The 21,989-nt window shown below is 37.6% G+C and overlaps 2 protein-coding genes across 6 annotated transcripts in view; both read left to right on the top strand.

The window, feature by feature from the left end:
* The first annotated feature begins 499 nt into the window (after positions 1–499).
* si:dkey-202g17.3 (4F2 cell-surface antigen heavy chain) lies at positions 500–9,464 on the top strand. 4 transcript variants are annotated; one of them, XM_057351502.1, is made up of 10 exons: positions 500–603; positions 1,487–1,856; positions 2,355–2,519; positions 2,802–2,899; positions 3,451–3,525; positions 3,677–3,732; positions 4,071–4,263; positions 7,940–8,047; positions 8,314–8,361; positions 8,485–9,464. In XM_057351502.1, the coding sequence occupies exons 2-10, from the start codon at positions 1,487–1,489 to the stop codon at positions 8,863–8,865; spliced, it is 1,494 nt and encodes a 497-aa protein (XP_057207485.1). In that variant the 5' UTR covers positions 500–603; the 3' UTR covers positions 8,866–9,464. The 4 variants fall into 4 exon arrangements, with proteins under 4 accessions (XP_057207485.1, XP_057207483.1, XP_057207484.1 ...); XM_057351500.1 differs by lacking the exon at positions 500–603 and adding an exon at positions 1,128–1,239; XM_057351501.1 differs by lacking the exon at positions 500–603 and adding an exon at positions 1,194–1,281.
* An 8,453-nt stretch (positions 9,465–17,917) lies between these two features.
* Positions 17,918–21,989, top strand: part of ptgir (prostaglandin I2 receptor) — a 33,006-nt gene continuing 28,934 nt past the window's right edge. For both annotated transcript variants that reach the window (XR_008964302.1, XM_057351208.1), the window contains exons 1-2: positions 17,918–18,239; positions 19,085–20,015. Coding sequence is in view for 1 of the 2 variants with exons in the window: in XM_057351208.1 (XP_057207191.1) it covers positions 19,191–20,015 (825 nt within the window). In the remaining variant the exon portion in view is untranslated. The remainder of the gene's footprint in view (positions 18,240–19,084; positions 20,016–21,989) is intronic.

The raw sequence follows: 21,989 nt of genomic DNA, 5'->3' as shown, positions 1-21,989 counted from the left end.
GAACGCGCTGAAAAAAACAACTCTGACCACATGTAAGTTGTCGCCTAAATATTGTCACTTGATCAACTTTAATATGGCTAATTCTTTTCGTAAGTGAGCATTCCTATCCCCTATTCAAGTCGAATAGCAGATTTAATGTGTGAACACTGGAGGAAGTAACTTAGCTCTATGTATTTCATAACGTGACTACACCTTGACGAATCGCGTAGAAAAACAACGTAATTTCTCTTTACCTGGAACAAGGTTTCCTTCAAGGGCGCAAAAATGCAGTTTTGAATAGGTCTATAGTGTTTCAATACTTACATTAAAAAGAAATAAACAGTATCATCCTTTTGTTTTTAATATCATCCATTGTACCTGATTAACAAACGGCCACGTTGCCCCTCCCATGTCGTGTGTTAATTGGCTGAAGTGACGTTGTAAAGAGTGTTGTCCAATTAACATTGAGCTTTGCTGCCATTTAAACCCACTGCCTTCCTTAATGTTAACAGTATACACAGGCCCTCATAACATGAGCTGTTCCGGCTCCATTCGAGTTGACAGGGTGTAAAAAGATGGCAGCAGGTTGTTGACAAGAACAAGACCCTCTCTGTTTATAAACTGGTGAGGATTAAAATGTATTTATATTTTTATAACAGAAAAACTAGACATTCAGTACACTTGATTGTGTACAGTGGCCTGTATTTGGCAGGGTGTACATGTAATATTTACACTTGTTACATCAAGCAAAGCTTGAAAAAAAAAGTTAGGAGTTCAACGATAGATATACGTAGATATTCTTTTAAGGCTGCCAAAACAACCCCTTTTCACTGTTCCAAAGCGTAAGATCTGTCAACCAAAATAAAGCATCAAAACACTGCAATTCAAAATGACCTTAAAAATCGCTGTCACGTTCCTTATTGCAAAGTTATGTTATTTCATACTTGAATATGCACGTGTTAAGTTATATTCGCATATAAACTGTAGAATGTGTCACTGGAGTGTCATGGGCCATGGCACCTCTGTACTAATGACTTAAACATCATCTTTAGTGTTCCTGTCATGCATTTATTTTCAAAGAGGGTTAGAAACAGAAGTTCAAGGATAAGAGAGCGTTTGGAGCTCACAGGAGGTCAGCTGAACCTGTTCTTCGTTGCAACTGCCGTAACATTATAAATTGAGTTTGTCATCACTATAAACTGAAAGGAACGTCACGATCGGAAAGAGACTTTCACTTTAAGACGTCCTCAACAGCAACAGGTAATGTGCGGCTTACAGAACAACCAACAGCTTTTTAGCTAAGTGATGTGGTTTTCTATTCTTTATTTTGTTTCTTCTTCTAAACTCGTGTTACTTTCTTGTGTAACATCTCCTTTTGTGTTACACAGAAGAAAGGCCATTCAAATGCATTTAAAACAACCAAAGTCGCAAATGAGAGAATTAAAAATTTCTTGGTGAACAATCCTTTTAACACACAATTGTCAAAAGTTTTTTGTGCCTCTTCCAGATGACGCTGAAGGTAGAGGGGGATCCAGGCTATGGCAGCATGTCTGCCGGATGTCGATTCACCGGTCTGGATGACTCGGAGACTGTTCCCCTGCTTATTCCAGACCCCGAGCTTCGCCAGCACACCTGGAAGCCACTGAACAAAGAAGAGCTGGAGAAGTGCGCAGGTGGACCAGGATGGAAAAAGATTCGTTCTTGTCTGGTTCTGGCCTTCTGGGTGGGTTGGGTGATCATGCTGGCAAGTGCAATCGCAGTGATCGTTCAGACGCCACGAATGGTGACTCCTCTGCTGCTCTGGTGGCAGAAGGATCCCTTCTATCGACTGCAGCTCGTTGTTGATGCAGAGAATGGTAAAACCAGCAGTATCTCAAGTAAATAATGCTGAATGAAGTCATTTACAGTAAAAAGAACTGCAGTTTGCTTTGTGAACATTTGATTCGGAATTCACACCTGCATGTCAAAGTCATTAATACTTCTGTGAAGTGTCCATGAAGGCTAGAAGATTATGATGTAACAAAAACACTTTTTAAATGTAGGTTGAACACAAAATGTAAGACAAAACATGCCTGATGTTGTATCCGCAGAACACAAAAGAAGATATTCTGAAGAATGTTGTTAACTGGCCGCCATTCACTTGCATTGGTTTTGTGTCCACACAATAGAAGTGAACCCAGTGCTGTTCAGTTACCAACTTTCTTCAAAATATCTTCTTTTGGGTTCAGCGGAAGAAAGAAAGTCATACAGGTTTGGCATGACAAGAGGGTGAGTAAATGATGACAGATCATTTCATTTTTGGGTTAACTATCACTTTAATGTGTGTAATCCAATGTGGGTAAAGCCTAGTGCAATGGCATTTCTCTCTCATTCAGGGTTGTCTAAGCAGCTGCCGTACCTGAAATCACTGGGGGTCGGGGTCCTGATTCTGGAGGGTCTGTTACGTAAGGACGTCTCCCTGCCGAACCTGACGCAGATTGATCGAGGTCTAGGCACTCGTCCACAGTTCAGACAGCTTATGACAGAAAGTCGTAAAGCAGGTAGGCTACGTATTTTTCTATCTATTCTTTTTGGTAGTTTGCTCACATTCATGTCTCCTTATCAATGTGTTGAAAAATAAAGTTGTTTGGTTTAGGACTGTACCACCCTTGAGATTCACTAGATGGTGATGTTTAGCCATATTTGATCAATCTATTGTGCACAGTCATTTGGATACTTTGGGGTCCTTGTAAACTTTCATGTAAACAGTGGTAGTGTGGGGGGATTGAGGCCGTAAATCATGAATGAATGAATTTAAAATGTGAATTTGGTATTTGGTTTAGGTCTGAGAATAATGTTGGACCTTTGCGAAATGGGCCCGTTTGAACCAGTGTTGAGCAATGACACTGAGGTTCGGTCGGCTGGTTCAGGATACATGCAGGTAATGTATATTTGTAGAGTTTGGTTCCAAAATGAGAACTCCGTTTTTGAAAATTTTCAAAAATCATGTTTTTTTATTGTGCGTTCCAATTAATATCAAACAAACTGCAGTAGGTAGGCCTATGTTTTGATTTATGCAATAATAACTAAAAAAATACAGCTAACTAACACAATAAAACACAATAAAAACACGATAACTTAATAAAAAACAAGATTTTTGAAAAAATTAAAAGTGGAGTTGTCTCATTTTGGAACCAAACTCTTCATTTGCACTCTTACCATGGTAAAGCGACCTATTTGTCAGTTATGGGAGTACGATATAGATACCATGGTATATGAATATCCCAGGCATTCAGTGCTATTATATATAAAGATACTATAATGCTATTACTATCTGATACTGCCCATCTCGTATGTTTCTCTTAGATATCAATTTCTATTTTCATTTCTCTTAAGTGATTTTAGGGAAAACATCTGAGGCTAAATTGATACATTTTCACTACAACAATGGATTTATTTGATATACTGTATTTTGTGTTTTATCCTATCCAGGACTCGTTAAGATATTGGCTGGAACAAGGTGTGTCAGGGTTTGAATTCTGCGACACAGACGTGACCTCTGTGAAGGTAAAACTGTCTGAAACTTTACTGACGTTCTTCTGGCAATGTGGGGAGAAAGTGTGTTGATGTTTTGCTTTGAGTAATGATCTGAGAAAGCTTGTGTATTTTACATTTATTATTATTATTTACAGTAATTGATGTGGTTTATGGTTTGCAGACGCTAATGGAGTGGGGTGTCCTGATGCGAGAGTTCAGTTCACAAGATGACGAAAGGTAAACTCATAATGGAGATCAAACCCAAACCAAACAGCAGCATCCGGAGTTAACATGGAATCTAAACTGAACCTGTTTACTTAAACACCTTCCTGGTTTTATTACAAAATTAATCTGCGAATGTTATTTTATAAATGGAAAAATGTGTGTTTGTAATGACATTAGAAGTCACATGGAAATAAAATGGCTTGCGATTGCAATGTTGACTTTATAGTTTTCTATACGTCCACAGCATTTCAATACCTGTTACACTCATATCAAACAAATGTCTGTTAACAAACGTGCTTGCTTTGTTTAAATAAGCCATGGTTACTAATGTTCTTGTCTCATTTGTAAAGAATTTTGATGGTGAGGCAAACAGGTGTCACGCTTCCAGAAGTCACTATGTCCAATCTCGTTAACGGTTCACTGGTGAAGATGGTTACAAAATCACTGATTCCTCCATCGCATCATCCGCTGTCGGCTCCTGAAGTAGCTGAGGCCATAGAAACCAATCTGCAGATGCCACAGGAAGACTGGCCAAGCTGGACTGTGAGTGGACATTTCTATGTGACTTTACAAGTGTATTAAACCGTAGACATCTCTTGTGGTTGTACGTTCAAACACTGCAAGGGATGAACTATCACTATTTGACCTGTAAGGTTACTCCAGGTGCACTGTGCCTTTAAGAATTGTTGAGCTAAATGTAATCTTGACCCCTCTGAATATTTACTAGGAGCCTTTTACTTTTGCCAACATACTTTACTGAGTTAAACGCTTGAGTTTCTGATTAAATCTTCATTTTTTTCTTTTTAATGGTTTGCGGGAAAAGAGAATTTTGCAGAGAACAAAGAGAGACTTTGTTTGGAAGTAAACTCTGAGGTAGTGTCTTGCATATGGGAATCATAAACTTTTCACAATGTTTTGGTAGGTTTTTTATCTTGCAAAAAAGCTGAAGAAATTTAAAGTGACAGCACCAAAGTGGTGAATATTTGTTTACAGTAAATAAATACTATAATCTATAAATAATATAAATAAAAGTTATCTGATGGTGATTCTCACGAAATCTTGGTTTCAAGATGTCAAACACGATTTTACTAAAAACACTTGCATCAACACATTTCCTTTTGATTCATTTAAAACAAGGTATCACATGTTTAAAAGCAATAATTAAAAACAAATTACTGACAGCTTAACAATTTTTACAACAATTTTTTTTACAAAAAAGACCTTCAATTCTCATTACCGCAACCATTTAAAACTTTGAATCCCATAGTATGTTTTGCTAAAAATGCGAAAGCATGATGCAAGTATGGAGGAATTTCATGATATGTCTTTATGTTTTTGATCATTATTCACTATGTATTGCTCTTCGTTTTAAACACATTTGTATGAGATTCTGAAAAGCACCCTGCACAGCTGTGTTTTTGATGTCTGGCAGTGTTTATGAAATCTGGGGACTTTTTCCGGCCCCAACCCTACAGTATGACCAAATCTGGGCATGTTCCGCCCCGTTACTATGACTATAATCTACATTGAGCAAGGCCACAGTTTTACCACAGGAGGTGAAGAAGGGGAAACAGGTCATGATGACCATTACATAATTGTGGTGGGCGAGGATATATAAAAATATATTTTAAAAATTAGGTAATAGCCAGCCTACCACGAATAAATACGCACCTTGTTGCCTGGGATATATTGGTGGCAGAAAATAACAATTGATTAATAGAAATAAGAGATAACGGGAATCTACTTGATTGGTTTTAGAAAGGACCACCTTTCAGAAGTTTCACTATAACTGTAGACTGAAAACACTTGGTTTTTAGATGACTTTGAACATCTCACTTTGTTTGGCTCGAGCAAATAAAGTTAACTCCTCAACATCCGGACCTTCTCTGAGAGATTTTTGAACTACAAGACTGAAATTTTTCCACAACACAAGTTTTTATTAATCATACATAATAAGACACGAATTAAGTATATTTTAATAAAAAATGATACCTGTAATGTTTTCTTAAATGCAGAAAACTACCTGTATCGGTAATGATGATGGAAAGTCTTGTACACAGCACATCAATTTGTGAACATCTATTAGAACATCCAATTGTTTCAATTTTACTCTGTTTCAGTAGAAAAAAATGCGATAAAATACATAATTCATTCCTGTTTTAAAATTATGCTTTGTGCAAGCTAGAGAACACAATTATGCTTATTATGATCATTTCTTGTGTTGCCGAATTATGTTTTATGATTAAAATCTTGCCATGATGTTTCAGTGGCTTCATGAGAATGAAGCTTATATAATTAAAAGTAAAGTGATAAATACAGTGATGTCACCTGCTTTCAGTGTAATACTACAAAAATGAACATGTGAACTACCGTACAAATACTAGTGTTGACTCAAGTCGGATCATCTGAATAAACACATTTGTTACGATGAATCAAACTTTCCGACACTAGCGAAAGGTAAATCGTAAACATGTGTCTTAAATAAGATTCTTTTGGTCTCTATATACAGTATAATATAATGCCACAATTTCCTGATGCAATGAGTGAACTATATTTCGGTAGGCCTACATATATTTTCAGAGCAGTCACTGTGTAATGGAGAAATGATCACCTGAACATTGTATTGGCTATTGATACAGTTTCTTGAGTTAAACCTGACAAGCAAAATTTGGATAGCCTTTTTAAATCAAAAACATTTATAACACTTTATGGTCGTAAAGTTGAACAAAAAACCTCTGTTATGAATTTAGTGAGGCAGTTTGGCATATGCTATGTGTGGTGTATGTGTATAGACAGTCCTGCTGCGTCCCAATTCGCCTACTTATACTATGCCCTATGGAAAAGTATATACATTTTAGTGCGACGCAAAACTGTATGCACGCACTGGGACATACGAATGCAAAACGACACTGTGATCCTTAACTGTCACGAACATCAAAATGCAGCTCTTCCTTGCATTTGAGTATATTATTTTGCATGTAATATTTACTGTATACTTACATTTATTAACTTAGCATCTTTTATTTAATTTGATTAATGCAATGTAGCGTCCCTGAACTTCCGCCCTCTCGCGGTGAATTGTGTGTAATATCAGCCATTAAGTGTCCATGGATTTACACTTAGAATTTTCACCGGAAAGAGTAGACCATCCGGGTACTTTGTGAATACTCATTTCAGCATACTATGATTTGGGACATACTAGCTCTATTTTCTAATACTATTTAGAACGGATAATATGCGAATTGGTACGCAACTTCCGTTTCATCAGAAGTGCCTTACTGGACTGCCGTTAACTTCCGGTCTGTGTTTATCTTTTGGCTAGTGTCTAATAATATAACTATTTATATTTTATTTCATTTGTGTTCATATTAGTTTATATAATTATTTTATTGTGTGGTAATTGTACTAAATAAACAATTTGTTGAATGCGTTGTGTATCTTTGTCGCATTTAAAGAAACCATATGGGACATTGACATCTAGCGGTTGATCTGCGTATCGCGGTCTAAATTCAAAATATTGGGACATTGACATCTATCGGATGAGCTGGGTATCGCAGTCTAAATTCAAAATATTGGGACATTGACATCTAGCGGATGAGCTGGGTATCGCAGTCTAAATTCAAAATATTGGGACATTGACGACATCTAGCGGTTGAGCTGGGTATCGCAGTCTAAATTCAAAATATTGGGACATTGACATCTAGCGGATGAGCTGGGTATCGCAGTCTAAATTCAAAATATTGGGACATTGACGACATCTAGCGGTTGATCTGGGTATCGCAGTCTAAATTCAAAATATTGGGACATGGACATCTAGCGGTTGAGCTGGGTATCGCGGTCTAAATTCAAAATATTGGGACAGTGACATCTATCGGATGAGCTGGGTATCGCGGTCTAAATTCAAAATATTGGGACATTGACATCTAGCGGTTGAGCTGGGTATCGCAGTCTAAATTAAAAATATTGGGACATTGACATCTAGCGGTTGAGCTGGGTATCGCAGTCTAAATTCAAAATATTGGAGAGTCAAGTTAAACCAAGTAACGGTTCTTCTCGGTTTCTTTTGCTTGTTGTCATAAATCTACAGGCACTCTATTGTTTGTGAATGTGTACCGGAATTTGAAGGCAGTCTACGAACGTGCGCATGCGCAGCAATGTTTATGATGTTGCTTTGGAACCGTCTACATGGTGTCATAATGTATGTTTGTATAAATCACAGGTCGGTGGAGAAGTACCGTGGGAGCTGCAGAGAACGATTCTCATTCTGATAATGACTTTACCTGGAACTCCCATCATCAAGTATGGAGATGAGATTAATCCAATACAGGTGAGTATTTTACAAAGTGCCAATATGCCGCATTCATATGATGCGAATTATACAAAATCTCTAATTATTAGAAAAAAGCAAGAATGAAGTTCCACCCCTAAACCCAACATCACTGGGGTTTAAGCAGATTGTCCTAAACAAACAAATGAGATCGTACAAATTCAAAGAATTTGCAGCTTGTAAAATAGTTATGAATTGCCATGAGCTACTGCTGGTCACAGTTTGATATACATACTTTAACGGTTGTTTTAATCTGTTTTATTTAGGATATTTATGTGAACGTGTCTGATGGGAATGGAGATGCCACAAAACAGGTAAGCAGGTGTTGTTCGTTTCACATTAACAGCTGCTAAAGAATGTAGTGTTGCTTGTTGCAGAATAACATTGAGGCTTTCAGGTTAAATGCTGATTTTTACCTTCATCTGAATGATTCTCAGAGTTTGGATGAGCTCAGACGTCCTCTCGCCCTGTTCCGTTCTCTGAGTCAGTCACGCGCCCGTGAAGAGGCTCTCCACTTCGGCAGCTTCATCTTCCTCCCCTTCAACACCACCATGTCTTCCTCCACCTTCAATGCCACAGCCACACCTCCTCTAGCGTTCCTGCGCTCATGGGGCTGCGTTCAATTCCTGGTGGTGTTTAATTTGGGACCTGAACCCCACGCTGTTGACCCGGAGTGGGCTCAGAGTCTACCTGATAGTGGGGTGTTTGTTACCAGCACTGGTCTTGACCGACTGGGCCCTGTGTCTCTTCAGTCATTAAAACTGCAGCCACACGAGGCCATTGTCATAAAATTGTTTCACACCGATAACTCTTCCTGAGATGTTCATGTAAAAGGCTTGTGATTGGTTAAGTCTAAATTTATGGATAAACTGGAACTGAGAATACAATGGTATGATTGGTGGTTTAAAATATTATTATATTAACCAAAATATTTAATAAACACTATAGGTGAGGGATGGAGGGCTTTAGGTAAACGTGTATTTGATGTGCAGTGCTATTTAATTCTAAATGTTAAAGGTTTTTAAATGAATAAATATTTACAATGGCATTAGAGTGGACTTCAGATACAACATACCAATACACAAACACTTATTCAAAACAATTGTGCACACTATTGTGTTAAAAAATCTATCTTGTTTGTAAAATCTCAAACTGCAGGTTTCACGTACAAAACCTTGATTGCAGTTTCTTGCAATGTTGCACAATGATCACGTCCACCCGTCTTTTTTATTTATTTTTGTCACACGTTCTTACACAAACAAAACGTTGTGAAAGTTGTCATACTTAAAATGGTAACATGAACTGGGTTGCACAATTGAGGTATCTGCATGAAATAAGATATTGCTGACACCAAGTTAGTGTGCTTAAAAGTTTGACTTTTTTTTTTCTTCCCCTTTGAAAAAGGCACTGCATGTGAACACTGATCTAGTTTTTTTCTTATATTATTTTTGGTCTTACATATTGAATTAAATCTTAAAGATATTTGTTGAACATTTTGATAGTTATAAATGTTCTGTTGGTTGCCTTTTGTTCAAACGTTCGTGTAAAACAACTGGAAGTTCTTCTGGACCAGCATTGTTTATGTCCTCTGAAGTGGTCTATAGAAAAGAAGGAAATGTGATGGATTGTAGTTAAAACTTGAAAAAATTGTGCTGTCTACCAGTTCATGCCCGTTACTAAAAGCTATCCTAAGGATATATATATATGAAGAGTTTAAAATTGAGAACTCAATTTTCAAAAATCAGGTTTTTTTTATTGTGCATTCCAATTAGTACCAACCAAACTGCAGTTGGTTTGTTTTGATTCAAGCCATAATAACTAAAAAATACAGCTAACTAACACAATAAAACACAAAAAAAACCATGATAACAATGAAAAACATGATTGAAGTCATCTAATTTTGGAACCAAACTCTTCATACATATATATATATATATATATATATATGAAGTACACATTTAGCAATACCCACAAACCATTATATTTCCAGAGGTAACTAGTCTTAACAGTGTTTAACTTGTGCTAAATTTCCAAAGACCGAATACGAGTACTGATATTTTTTTCTGTACTTGCCGATACCAATACCGAGGCCTGCTCCTTTTTTGGGGGGTGAGGTGGCAATTTCCCAAGCACAACACACTGAAACTAATAACTCTGCCTCAAACCACATTATGAAAAAATACACTTTTATGTGCTTGTCACAAACTTTCAAAGCACAAATTTCAGTCAGTTCTGTCAGAATTGTCACGTGAGATATCGGTCTTTGGTATTGGTGTATCTTCTGTATATGAGTACGAGTACATGAGCTTGGTATCGGGTCCAACAATAACATTTTTACACATCGGGCCCGTTTCAGAGAGGAGGTTTAGTGAGAACTCTGAGTATATTAACCCTGAAATGAGGGAAACTCTGGGTTTTCCGTTTCAGAATGTGAGGTATGAGAACCAGAGAAAGCGGGGTAACTCAAGCCCGTTTCTAAAAGAGAGGTAATTTATACTCCGAGTCAGTAAACGTAGTAACTTACTCTGTGAACCTAACCTGGTCGGGAGCAGGTTTTCTTTGGTAAACCCAGAGTTTCTTTCGATCTCCTCCCCCTTTACGTCGCAAGTGGTGTACCTCATTCATTCATTCATTAATACAGTCATTCATGGCATGCATTTTGATCACACAGAGACCATCTCAGCAGTTTTGTGCAAGTTACTTCCAAACTGTAATACATTACAGATTACTTGTTACTGTTAATTAAAAGTAATCCCTTACCTTGCAATATTACTGTCTCAGAATTGTAATACGTTACATGACTCCTGTATTATTTTTGAGTTACTTTCACCAAAATATTAGTTTGTATTTTAAATGGATGTTTTTGAAACACTGCCCATCCATGCAGTCTAATAAGGAGGTTGATTGGCAAAAAGTATTTTAGTTTGAAAATACAAAAATTCTAAGATTAAACACATTTAAATACATTACTTTTTTTTCAAAGGTATTTAAATACATCTGAGTATGAACAAGAATCTCATCAATTAACATTTATCCTTAGAATATAAATAAACATTTTGGTGGCCGCAGTACATTATGAAAGTAGAAAGTTAATTATAGGTATCGGGTCACTGGTATCAGAACGTTCTGGCATTGTGGTTTAGTGTTTTAATTTTTCGCTGCAGTTGACAATCCAACATGGATTTAATCATGTCAAATGTAAATCAAATGTTGTGGTGGGAAGCAATTTATTTGTGACAATCAACTCCAGCGTTTCTCATATGCAGATGTTTACAAACACGATTCAACAACTTCACATGATTGTGCACAAGGGGGAAAAAAAATGTGTGTTATGCATCTGGATGTTCCTATATAGTGTCCTCCAAACTATTTCATTTCATCTTTAAATAGTTGAGTCATGAACTAACAAGTCAAACTACATTCCTGTTAGTTTTAAAGCATTTTTTAATACTTATTTCCTGTAGCTCAGATGAAAAGTTTTGCACTAGTAACACCAAGGTCATGGGTTCGAACCCAGGGAATGCATGTACTAATAAAATGTAAATCCAGAATGCACTGTAAGTCACTGTAACTCGCTTGAAGAACTTCTAAAAATCTGAATCCAGTTTTTAAGACACAAGCCCAAACATGTCTGGTGAATTAGCTGCTTAATGGAAAGAGTTTTGAATTATCCCTTTACAAAATTCTGTCATATCTGTTTCAGACTGAACATCAATCCAGATTCGCCCTGCAAATCAATATTACCTTAAAATTAATCTGGCTTCCCACAGACATTTGTGACTGAAACACTAGGCCTTTACATCATTTTCAGACACTCCAATTTAAACCACATTTTGGTTTTGTACACTAAAATAAGCAATTGTTTTTAACGTATTAAATATGCAGACACAATTTTGACCTTTCAGCCTAATGACGTGTGAGGTGCATGTATCAGATCAAACGGCTCTCTGTAGTACTTCATTCTGATTGGACAACTGTAGCATTGAGCCATTAAAATATTTTTAACTGCTGGAATATTTTGTATGACCAGAAAAGAAAACTATTTTTTATTAGAAATAAACCATCACCCCCTGGTGGCTGGCTGCAGTATTTGTCATAAACCGTGACCTCTCTATGTAAACAAACGGGAATCAGGCAAAAAAATTAAATTACACTTCAAATATGTTGTCTAAAATATGTAATTTTAGTTGCCATAGAGTACCTCAGAGATGACATATTTTTTGTATGCAAACCCCGAAAGCGAGTTAGCATTTTAGCACTTCCGGTTCCATCGCCCCAAAGTCTATGGGGTTTTTTTTTTATGGGTTTTTGGTAAATCGCCTGAAATAGGGTCTGTGGTTAAGGTGTTATATGACATAAAACACACCAGTTATAACCTGCTTGTGATTTTATACCTTTATTGTGTCTTAAAAACGGCGGTTGCTAACAATTTGCTTTAAGTGAAGTCCTCCTTTGGCGTGCATGGGGACGTTACACGTCATCGCTCATATAAATCTCACAAACATGGACACAAATCTCTAAAAACGTAAATGGAGATTCATTAATGGAGTAATAACTTCCAGGGAACATGTTTTTAATAAAGTTTGAAAAAGTTGTAGGAGTCTTCGTGGTGGTGAAGTTGACATCGAGCGACCGTACCGTACTGTTGTCTGTTTATAGCCTCATGTTAGCATTTTACTTCTGCTGATTGTACTGTATTTAGGCTTCAAAAGATTATCTTGGTAGACAAAATGTGTAAACATCATAAATTTTTGTTAATCACAGATCTTATTTTTGCGATTTGGGAAAAATGCATAGGCTTTCTGTCGAGGGAACCAGTCGTGCAAAACTGGTTGAAGCAAATGACTGAAGCCCCACCCCTAAACCTCTAAATCGTACTAAAATTTACAAATGCGATTGTATATACAAAGGTTTGACGTTCTTGGAACCCGGCCGGTGTAATGCCGAGAAATGCACCCCTGCCAGATTATGCACCCACCCTTCCCACAATGGTTAGGGTGAGGATTAGGTGTTAGGGGAGGGGTTAGGATTAGGATTAGGTGTGGGGAGGGGTTAGAATTAGCTAATCGGACATCGTGTTATTGGAGGAGGTGCATAATCTGGCAGGGGTGCATTTCTCGGCACAACACCGGAGCTCTGAGACAAAACCGCGCCTATCCCGACATCAGAAGCATCGACCTCGACAATAAACTGCCGTTCAGGATCTGGAAGACAAAGCACAGGTGCAGAGACAAAACGGGACGTGAGAATATCAAAGGCTACCTGGGCTTGGGAGTTCCATTTGAATGGAACCTTGGTGGAGGTCAATGCTGTAAGCGACGCGGCCACTTGGCCGAACCACCGGATAAATCGCCGGTAAAAATTGGCAAAACCCAGGAACCGCTGTAGGGCTTTGCGTGAGTCGGGCATGGGTCACTCGGCGACGGCTTTGATCTTAGCAGGATCTTTTTCAATGCCTTTGGGCGAAATGATATGGCCAAGGAATGAGACGGTATCGCTGTGGAATTCGCACTTCTCCGCCTTGACAAATAGTTGATTTTGAAGTAGGCGCTGTTTTAACACCCACACTTTTCCCGGTGAGAGGGTTCAACACCCGCACTTTTTCTGCATTTTTTCCGCAGTTTTGCACAAACGCCTTACAGCAGTCGCTCCTCCGTTTCTCTGGCCGCTCTGTGTCTGCGCTCACTGCGGCTGCCTCCTCTCCCCTCCCTCTCAAACATGACACCGGCTTTGGGTGTGACCGGCTGATGATTGGCTGTTCTGCCATAATTCCCGCCTTTCTTGGTGTGTTAGATTTATCGGTCAGCTCGTGCTGAGGAGGTGGGAACTTTTGGTTATGGTTATTTACATCTCCCTTTTCCAGGTACTTTAAATGAGTGTTTATGCTTTCGAGGTTTTTAAATAAGCTTGATATGTGTTTGGGAAGATGTTCTGTTTATGTTTTGTTGACATGTCGAGTGTTTTCTGTATTATATTTCGTTTTTTAGACTAATGCTAATTGCTAATTGGGATATTTTTCAGCAGCTAGCTAAATTCGGTTATGTATGTGGCATGCAATGTATAAAGTAACTGTGATGAAGAAGGTAGGGAATTGACGAGGAGGAGGGACAAATTGTCATTGTTAAGCAGTGTATTTATGGGTTTTTTCCAGTGCAATTGATTTTGATATTTTGAGCATTGTTTGTTGATTAGCTGTATACTTTTGTGGATACTTACCTGTTGTGTTTGATTGTACCTGTTGAGGAGAAAAAAGTGAGAAATTATGTCATTGTTTGCATACCTGTTGAAGAACTATGAAAGAAAAGTGTATATTATTTTAATGTTTAAAAACAGTAAATTGTTACATTATTTATACCACCAGAGAAAAAGCTTTGTGCGTTTTTTCTTTGTTGTTTTTTATATCCCTGTTTTTTATATCCCCCTTTTCAAGGCGCAAGTAAGCAAAATTTAGCAGTCTCAGTCACAATCCTGTCAGACCCATGTCACTATCAAGCTTACCACCGAGTGTGTTTTTATACTTTTATAGTATCACTCATTTAAATGGGAAGCTTTTTTTATCTTGTATGTTATACCTTTTGTACCCTTCTGTCATTGTATTCATCGTTTTTATTGTTAACAAACAAGCCACATCCATCCCCCGCACTTTTGAAAAGCTTGCTACGCCCCTGGGTCAAACCAAAAGGGAGTACCAAATACTCATAATGTACCGATGGTGTATTGAATGCCGTCTTCCACTCGTCCCCCTCACGAATGCGGACCAGGTGAATTTAATTTATACTTAATTGTTCTTACTGTCAGTTTAAGGTTTTTTGTCTTTCAGTTTTAATTTGTTTAAGTGTGTTAATTGATTTATCATTTTATTTCTTATAGTTTACAGTTATGCTCATCTAATTTTAACTTTTATGACAAGGGCCCCTCACAAAAGTTTGCATAGGGCCCCCAGACGTCTAGGATTGGCACTGAAATACAGTACAGTTGTGATTTAACCACTCATTTTGTTATTTAGATATTTCTTAGATAAATATTTTTAGCATTGTACAGTATTATCCATGCCTTAGAATACGGTTCTTCAACTACTTTTATTTGAGGGCCAGATTCCAAAAGTATATAGGATGTGGGCCAGTTTTCACCATATTCTCATCTGTTATTTTGTATTTCTGTCATTTATTGCATTTTGTTTATTTTATACTGTTTTTGTTGCTGTTACTTATAGGTCATATATTAAAACATGCACACAAATATTGCATCCAGTATTTTTTCCTTTTCATGATATTTAATTAAAAGAGATAGGCCTATTGTCTTTTTATTTTTTTCTTATATTCCTTGACGAGTTAGTTTACCCTAAAATAAAATTGCATGGGCAATTCCAGCGTTATGGACGTGACATTTTGCGTTTTGGACGTGACATAAAAATGCTCAGAGAATGAATTTGTTATGATTATATTGAACCATCTGTTTATATTTTACTGAACACTTGTGATAGAGTCTAAACATCAAAAAATGTCAGTCTATGAATAAAAAAATATTTAAAAAAGGGAAATAAACATGCTTTATGGATGTGACAAAAAAAGGACGCGGTTTTTGTGAGACGATAAACTTTGTAGGATTTCTGTCAAATAAAATGCACAATCCTGAAGCAATAATACCCAATGAATGGAGAAGGGATGCCTCTTTATAGAACATAAAATAGTTACTTTATATTCATTTTCATGTGTCCATTTATGAGGAATATGTAGCGTTATGGATGTGACAATCCTGAAAATGGCACTTACCTGACTATGAAAAATCATGCACTAAAAATAAAACAAATGCTTTACAAATTTGAAGAGAGATCTCACATGGGTATTTGAACCACCAAATGTTAAAAATCTGTGCTGTTACCATAGTAAAAACCGCTGGTAAAAACTTAATTTTTTCGTGGCTAGGTTGACATTTTCGCGGAATTGCCCTGCTGTTAATTTACTCACCCCCAGTCCATCCAAGGTGTGGGGGTGGCATTGTTTTTCAAGAAGATAGTTATGAAGATATTTGCTTGGATTAATGAAAGTCATCTCAACTCACTATACATTCAGCGCAAAAGTAATCCCTGCCTCTTGTGACGTTAAACTGGCCTTAAAGCGATTAAGCGAATCAATTGATGTGTGCAAAAAACTGAACGCTATTATAACATCTTAGGGTGAATTACAATCTTATTCATTTTCCCTACGCACTTAGAAGGGCAGATCCTTTGCAGTTTGAGTTATGGAGGGAGATGAACAGATGTTTTTTTATCCTTTTAAATCATACATAATGAATGCAGTAATAAAAACAACACAGTTTTCCCATATCTGAGACAATCGTTCACGTGGTGTATCCTTCCTGCAGTTACATTCAAGGGCACAAGACGCGTTTTGGACCGCGACCTATCGCGTGCTCAACCCGACTGCCTGTCGCTGTGGATTGCCGATGATAACATTGTAAATAATTACGTTTCTTGGACAGACCGATCAAATCGCTTTATAAGACCTCAGTATATCGTTATGAGCCGCTGAAATTACTTTTGCATTGAATGTATCAGCGTTTGGGACTTTCAAAGAGGTTGCGTCTCAAGATCGACGTGCATTTCTTAAAGCACACCGTTCTTAAAGTCCACTTATTTGAAATGTTAAGGCGGGCCAGGTAAAGATGATTGGCGGTCCCCTAGTAGCCCTGTCTTAGAAGTTGCTTTGTCATAGCTCTGTCAAATGTATTGAGCTCTCATGTTTCATTTAGGTATCAACTTTGTCTCAAAATTCCTTAAGAGAAATATAAATAGATCTAAATGAGACCGTTGTTGACTCCATAATAGTAAAGCGAAGTGGGATAGCACATTTGGTCTTGGAAAAATGTGATGAGAAATTAGTTATTGAACACTGGACTTTGTATGAGGACATCTGAACTCAGTCTGACCCTTATTTGTAATAGTTGCCTGGGACAAACAGAAATATTAAAAAGATCTTATTTGTAATTTTTCGTTATTCGCATATATTTCTTTTGATTTATTTCATACTTGTGTTAAACTGCGACTTCGACATGATTCATCTCCAGGACAAGAGAATATGATACCGAGTAAAATCTGTACTGTAAGCAGCAGAACCATGTGTAATGGGATGGGGGGATAAGCCATTAAGTCTAAAAGGAAAGAATTGCATCTGTTTCCTGTAGAAAAGTGCTATATAGTTATTTCCCATGGCTCCAGGGTACTTTTCAAAGATTTATAATGCATGCTGATGGACAAAAACAATCAATGTCAATATGAGCTATATATACACACTGAACACACGCACACACACACTACTGTGTCAATCTAATTTTAGACTTGGATGTTGTATTCATTTACATTAATGGCTGGATAACACAGTCAGTGTGCTGATTTTGGCTGTCTATGGTTTTATACAAGCAGAAGAGTTATGGAAAGCATGCGAGTTAATTTAATCTCAGACCACAATAATCTCTCCCTTTCCTTGCCTTCACAAAACAAACACACGTTTATCCTGCTTTCTGCAGGTCTCTGGAGACAAAACAGGTCCTTTGAAGCATAGGTTAGAAGTAGGCCTAAGTCTGTTTACATCAAAAATATGAGGTTGAAGGAAAACACTTAGATTTCTCTCTTGACATTTCGAAAAAAAACATCAGGTTTGGATGTTGTAGCAATATTCATTTGTAAGGTCAGTTAAGTACCATAAAACGTTTTTATTTTATGCAAATCAATAAAATGTTGAATAACCGAACACATAAGTGAAGGCTGTCAAATGCGAACTGCCCCTCCCCTCTCTCTCTCTCTCTCTCTCGCGCGCGCGCCGTTTATCTGTCAGCCACAGGAGGGTTATTGAGTCATTGTAGTCTACCTTGACATCGAGCTGCAGGGACTTCAAGAAACTGTAGACAGCAAGAAGAAAATTATTACCTTAGAGGCGAATAGGTTAAATTGCTGTCTCCGTAATACACTCTGGAGTTGTTTTGTATTTGAACGTTGTAAAACCAGTGGGAGCGGGAACTGGACGGGCAAGTAATCCAATTTACAACTGTTTGTGAACGTATAGAAGTAGAAGAAACGGAAGCCCGAGGACATGGCACATGAAGTTCGCATTAAAATGTTGTGTTTGGAGTGACAGACTTGAGTTCAGAAGTTAATGGACGCAGCGCATCAGTGACATGGACATTACGCGGACAGGTACGCGCTCACTTTATATTCAACGTAATGCTTTTTTCCCACGACACTAGGTGTTCGGTTTTGCTTTTTTTATGGAATAGCCTACAAGTTTTTTATTTAGTTATGCCATCTAGCCTACTCCCAGGAACACACATGCTGATAAAAATGTATAATCTATGTTTTTCAGCATTATTTGTTACTAAATGCATCTTGTGCAAAGAAATCTGAACATGATCAACGTCACTAATTTGCTTGCATTTTACTTTAAATATTTCGTATTTCATACAGAATGAATTATAATATTTTCCTTTCCATCTTGTCCCTTTTCACATTTCACATAAAAAATGCTGTTTACTTTTATGTTCAAGCAAAACAAAGTTTTCAATGTGGTCTTCTGTATACGTTACATAGGCTATAACAAAAACAATCTCTACACCACTACAGTTACATATACACTGTTGCCTTAAAGGGACAGCCCCCCCCCAAAAAAAATAAAATAATTCATCATTTACTCAACCTCATGTTATTCCAATCATGACTTTCTTTCACAAAACACAAAAAAGACATTTTGAAGAATGTTGGTAACGAAACAACATCGGCTCCCATTGACTTCCATTGTATGAACTCAAAACCACTGAGATATTTTTCAAAATATCTTCTTTTGTGTTCCGCAGAAGAAATAATCATGGGTTGAATAAATGATAACAGGCAATTTTTTAAGTATTTAGGGTTATGTTCAATATAAGACAATAACAAAACCAAACTCTGAACATTTCCTAATTTGTGTCTTCACAGTAAACATCTGCTATAAGCAACTGTGATAGAAATCATTGAATCTTAACAAAATATGTATTTTTTCCTTACAGATTATTTGCATTCTCAAAGAAGAAAAACTGTACAATAGACAAAAAAATCTGGCCTCTGCCAGATCCCAGCCTCAGGGATCGGGTGTAAGTGCAAAGCAGTTCCAACATGCTTTCAAACAAGTCCTGTGAGAACATCACTCGAATAGACGTGAACGGGAACCCGGTGATGAGCACTATCATGTTCATTGCTGGAGTAGTTGGCAACCTGGTTGCTCTGGCCATCCTGGGGGTCCACCAGAAGGAGCGTCGCACCAAGTCCTCGGTCTTCTGCATTCTCGTGACGGGACTCGCTCTGACAGATCTGTTGGGAACGTGTTTACTCAGCCCACCTGTTTTCGTTTGCTACGCTCAAAGCACATCCCTGGTGGGCCTTACGGGAAATCATTGGCTGTGCGGACTCTTCGCCTTCGCCATGACGTTCTTCGGCCTTGCTTCTATGCTCATTCTGTGCGCGATGGCTGTCGAACGATGCCTCGCTATAAGCCACCCATATTTTTACTCCAAACACGTACGGCGAAGCTTCGCTAAGATCAGCCTGTTCCTCATATATCTCTTCACATTTGCTTTCTGCTTGCTGCCTTTTTTTGGATACGGACGACACAAGCAGTACTGTCCTGGAACGTGGTGTTTTATCAAGATGGAAGCGGAGGGTGAAGGCGAAGATGAGGAGAGAAGAACTCTGGCCTTTTCGCTGTCCTACGCAATGCTGATGGCGCTCCTAATCGCCATAGTTTTCTTGTGTAACGGTTCGGTCATTGTTAGCCTGTGCCGCATGCACCGGAGTCAGGTGACTCGCCGGGGTTCGGTGGTGTCGGCCGGACGCAAGAGGAGGCTGAGCACCTGGTTTGGACAGGGAGAAGAAGAGATGGACCATCTGCTGCTGTTGGCCTCCATGACCTTCATCTTCGTCATTTGCTCCTTACCTCTGACTGTAAGTACTGGTTTTACGCTCTGAAATGCTTCCTCCAACCCAGATTGAAGTAAATCCTTGAATAAATTTCAATCTCTTAATTTGTTTACTTCATGCATTCTGCCCTACAAAGGCAAAAGACCTTATTGCTAGAGACTACTCGCTTCACCCAAAAATGACAATTCTGTCATCATTTACTCACCTTCGAGTTAGGGTTAGATCAAATCTGTATAAATTTCTTTGTTCTGATGAACACAGAGGAAGATATTTGGAAGAATGCTTATAACCAGACAGATTTTTCCCCCCATTGACGACCGTAGTAGGAAAACAGCATAATTTACTCAAGATACTTATCCACATGATAAAGGAGGTCTTGAATGTCTCAAAAATATCAATAACTTATTTTTGACCAAAGATGAAGTTACTGCCTTTTGCATTTGCAGGGCAGTATTGATGGTGCGGACTTGCGTTCAAGTCACGTTGGAAATAAATTACGAAATATTTACGAGCACAATGTCCTAATTACGACTGGGAAACATTTCCCATCTCGAGTTCCCCAGTTGGGGGTGTGTCTGTGAGAAAACACATATGATTCTTAAATACTGTAGAATGATTCTTCTCAGAAGCTGATTTCATTTTTATTTGGTTTTATATGTAGCTTTTTTTATTTACTGTATGTAGTTAATAAAAACTAAGAAAATCGGTTAGCCTAAGTTGTAAATGTCTATGTAAAAGAAATTGTTAGATTTTTTACTTCTTTGGAATCTAAAAGTTTTAATATCGTCATTAAGAGAAGGTACACCACCATCTTGCTGCAACCAAATTGACTTGAACGCACCTGAAGACATTATTACGACTATCCTCCTCGAAAATACGAACTTCCCAGGTGGACCTAATTGCACCATCAGATGTGCTGTTAATCAAATGCATTTAATACGAATTCATTTCATGATATCGTTGCTGTCCTACCAAAACCTTGTATGTCCAAATTCACAATTTTTCAGGAAAGGAAAATGAACACTGTACTTTTTAAATTTTAAATACTGTGTTGTCAAAGTTGACAAGCACTTTTTATACTTTTATTGGTTAGATATTGGCAAAACCCAGTGACAAACATAAAGGGTGACTAATAAAAATGATTTATTATCACAAAATATGGAGGTACAAGGTTTCATAAGGACAGCAGCGATATGCTGATGTATGCTCAACTCAACTCAACTCAACTTTATTTATATAGCACTTTTACAATTTTCATTGTTACAAAGCAGCTGTACATGAGACACATTGACTACAAGCAAAATGCTGAGAATGAAGATAATTTATTGTTGTGTCAGATGTGTAAATAATTGACAAGACATTACCAAAAGTCGGTTTAAGTGAATATATTATTTATTATTTTGGTATTCTTTCATTTCAGTTTCATTCAACTACACTGGAGTTTTTACGCTATTTTTAAATCGCTGGTCAGACAGACGACTTTAGTCATTGCGGGTTTTTTTAGCACCTCACACCAAGTCAAAAGTTCATCATTTAAAAGCGTGTCTTCTGACCCCTGCGTCCCGCTCCAGTTTGTTCCGCTCCATCTAGCTGTCTTTAAACGCAGGAACAGACCCTTGCTCATGAGACATATTTCATCACATTATTTTTATGATCAATTTCAGTGTGTTAAATTGACTGACTTAGTTTTCAATAGACTAACTGAATGTCAAATATTGATGTCATCGACCTTTTAAAGGTCATCTAAGTTTCTAATGTGTAATCTGACAGTAAATTATTTGCATTTGTGGATTTACAATTGTTTATTGTTTGGTATCTATAGTAATTTCTATATTTCTTAGTCATTTTTTAAATCTAAAACTAAACCTTTTTGTTTGCATCCCCCCAACGAAACCACAGTTCATATGATTCACAAAACACAAGCGCTTTTTTAGGAATTAGTCAGCTGTGGACAAAAATATCTGAGCGTTTGTAAGCTCATTTTTACCTGCTGCCTAC

Source organism: Triplophysa rosa, linkage group LG14, assembly GCF_024868665.1.
Source record: "Triplophysa rosa linkage group LG14, Trosa_1v2, whole genome shotgun sequence".
In the NCBI taxonomy this organism is placed as follows: domain Eukaryota; kingdom Metazoa; phylum Chordata; class Actinopteri; order Cypriniformes; family Nemacheilidae; genus Triplophysa; species Triplophysa rosa.
The sequence above is the reverse complement of the archived record's forward strand: the minus strand, read 5'-3'. Positions and strand labels throughout refer to the sequence as shown.

What these genes read in the sequence shown, in the direction of transcription:
- si:dkey-202g17.3 (XM_057351502.1), top strand. Translation starts at nt 1,487, where the DNA reads ATGACGCTGAAGGTAGAGGGGGATCCAGGCTATGGCAGCATGTCTGCC. An exon ending in TAAAACCAGCAGTATCTCAA is followed by an intron (nt 1,857 to 2,354) that starts GTAAATAATGCT and finishes TCTCTCATTCAG; the next exon opens with GGTTGTCTAAGCAGCTGCCG. An exon ending in ATGGAGATGCCACAAAACAG is followed by an intron (nt 8,362 to 8,484) that starts GTAAGCAGGTGT and finishes AATGATTCTCAG; the next exon opens with AGTTTGGATGAGCTCAGACG.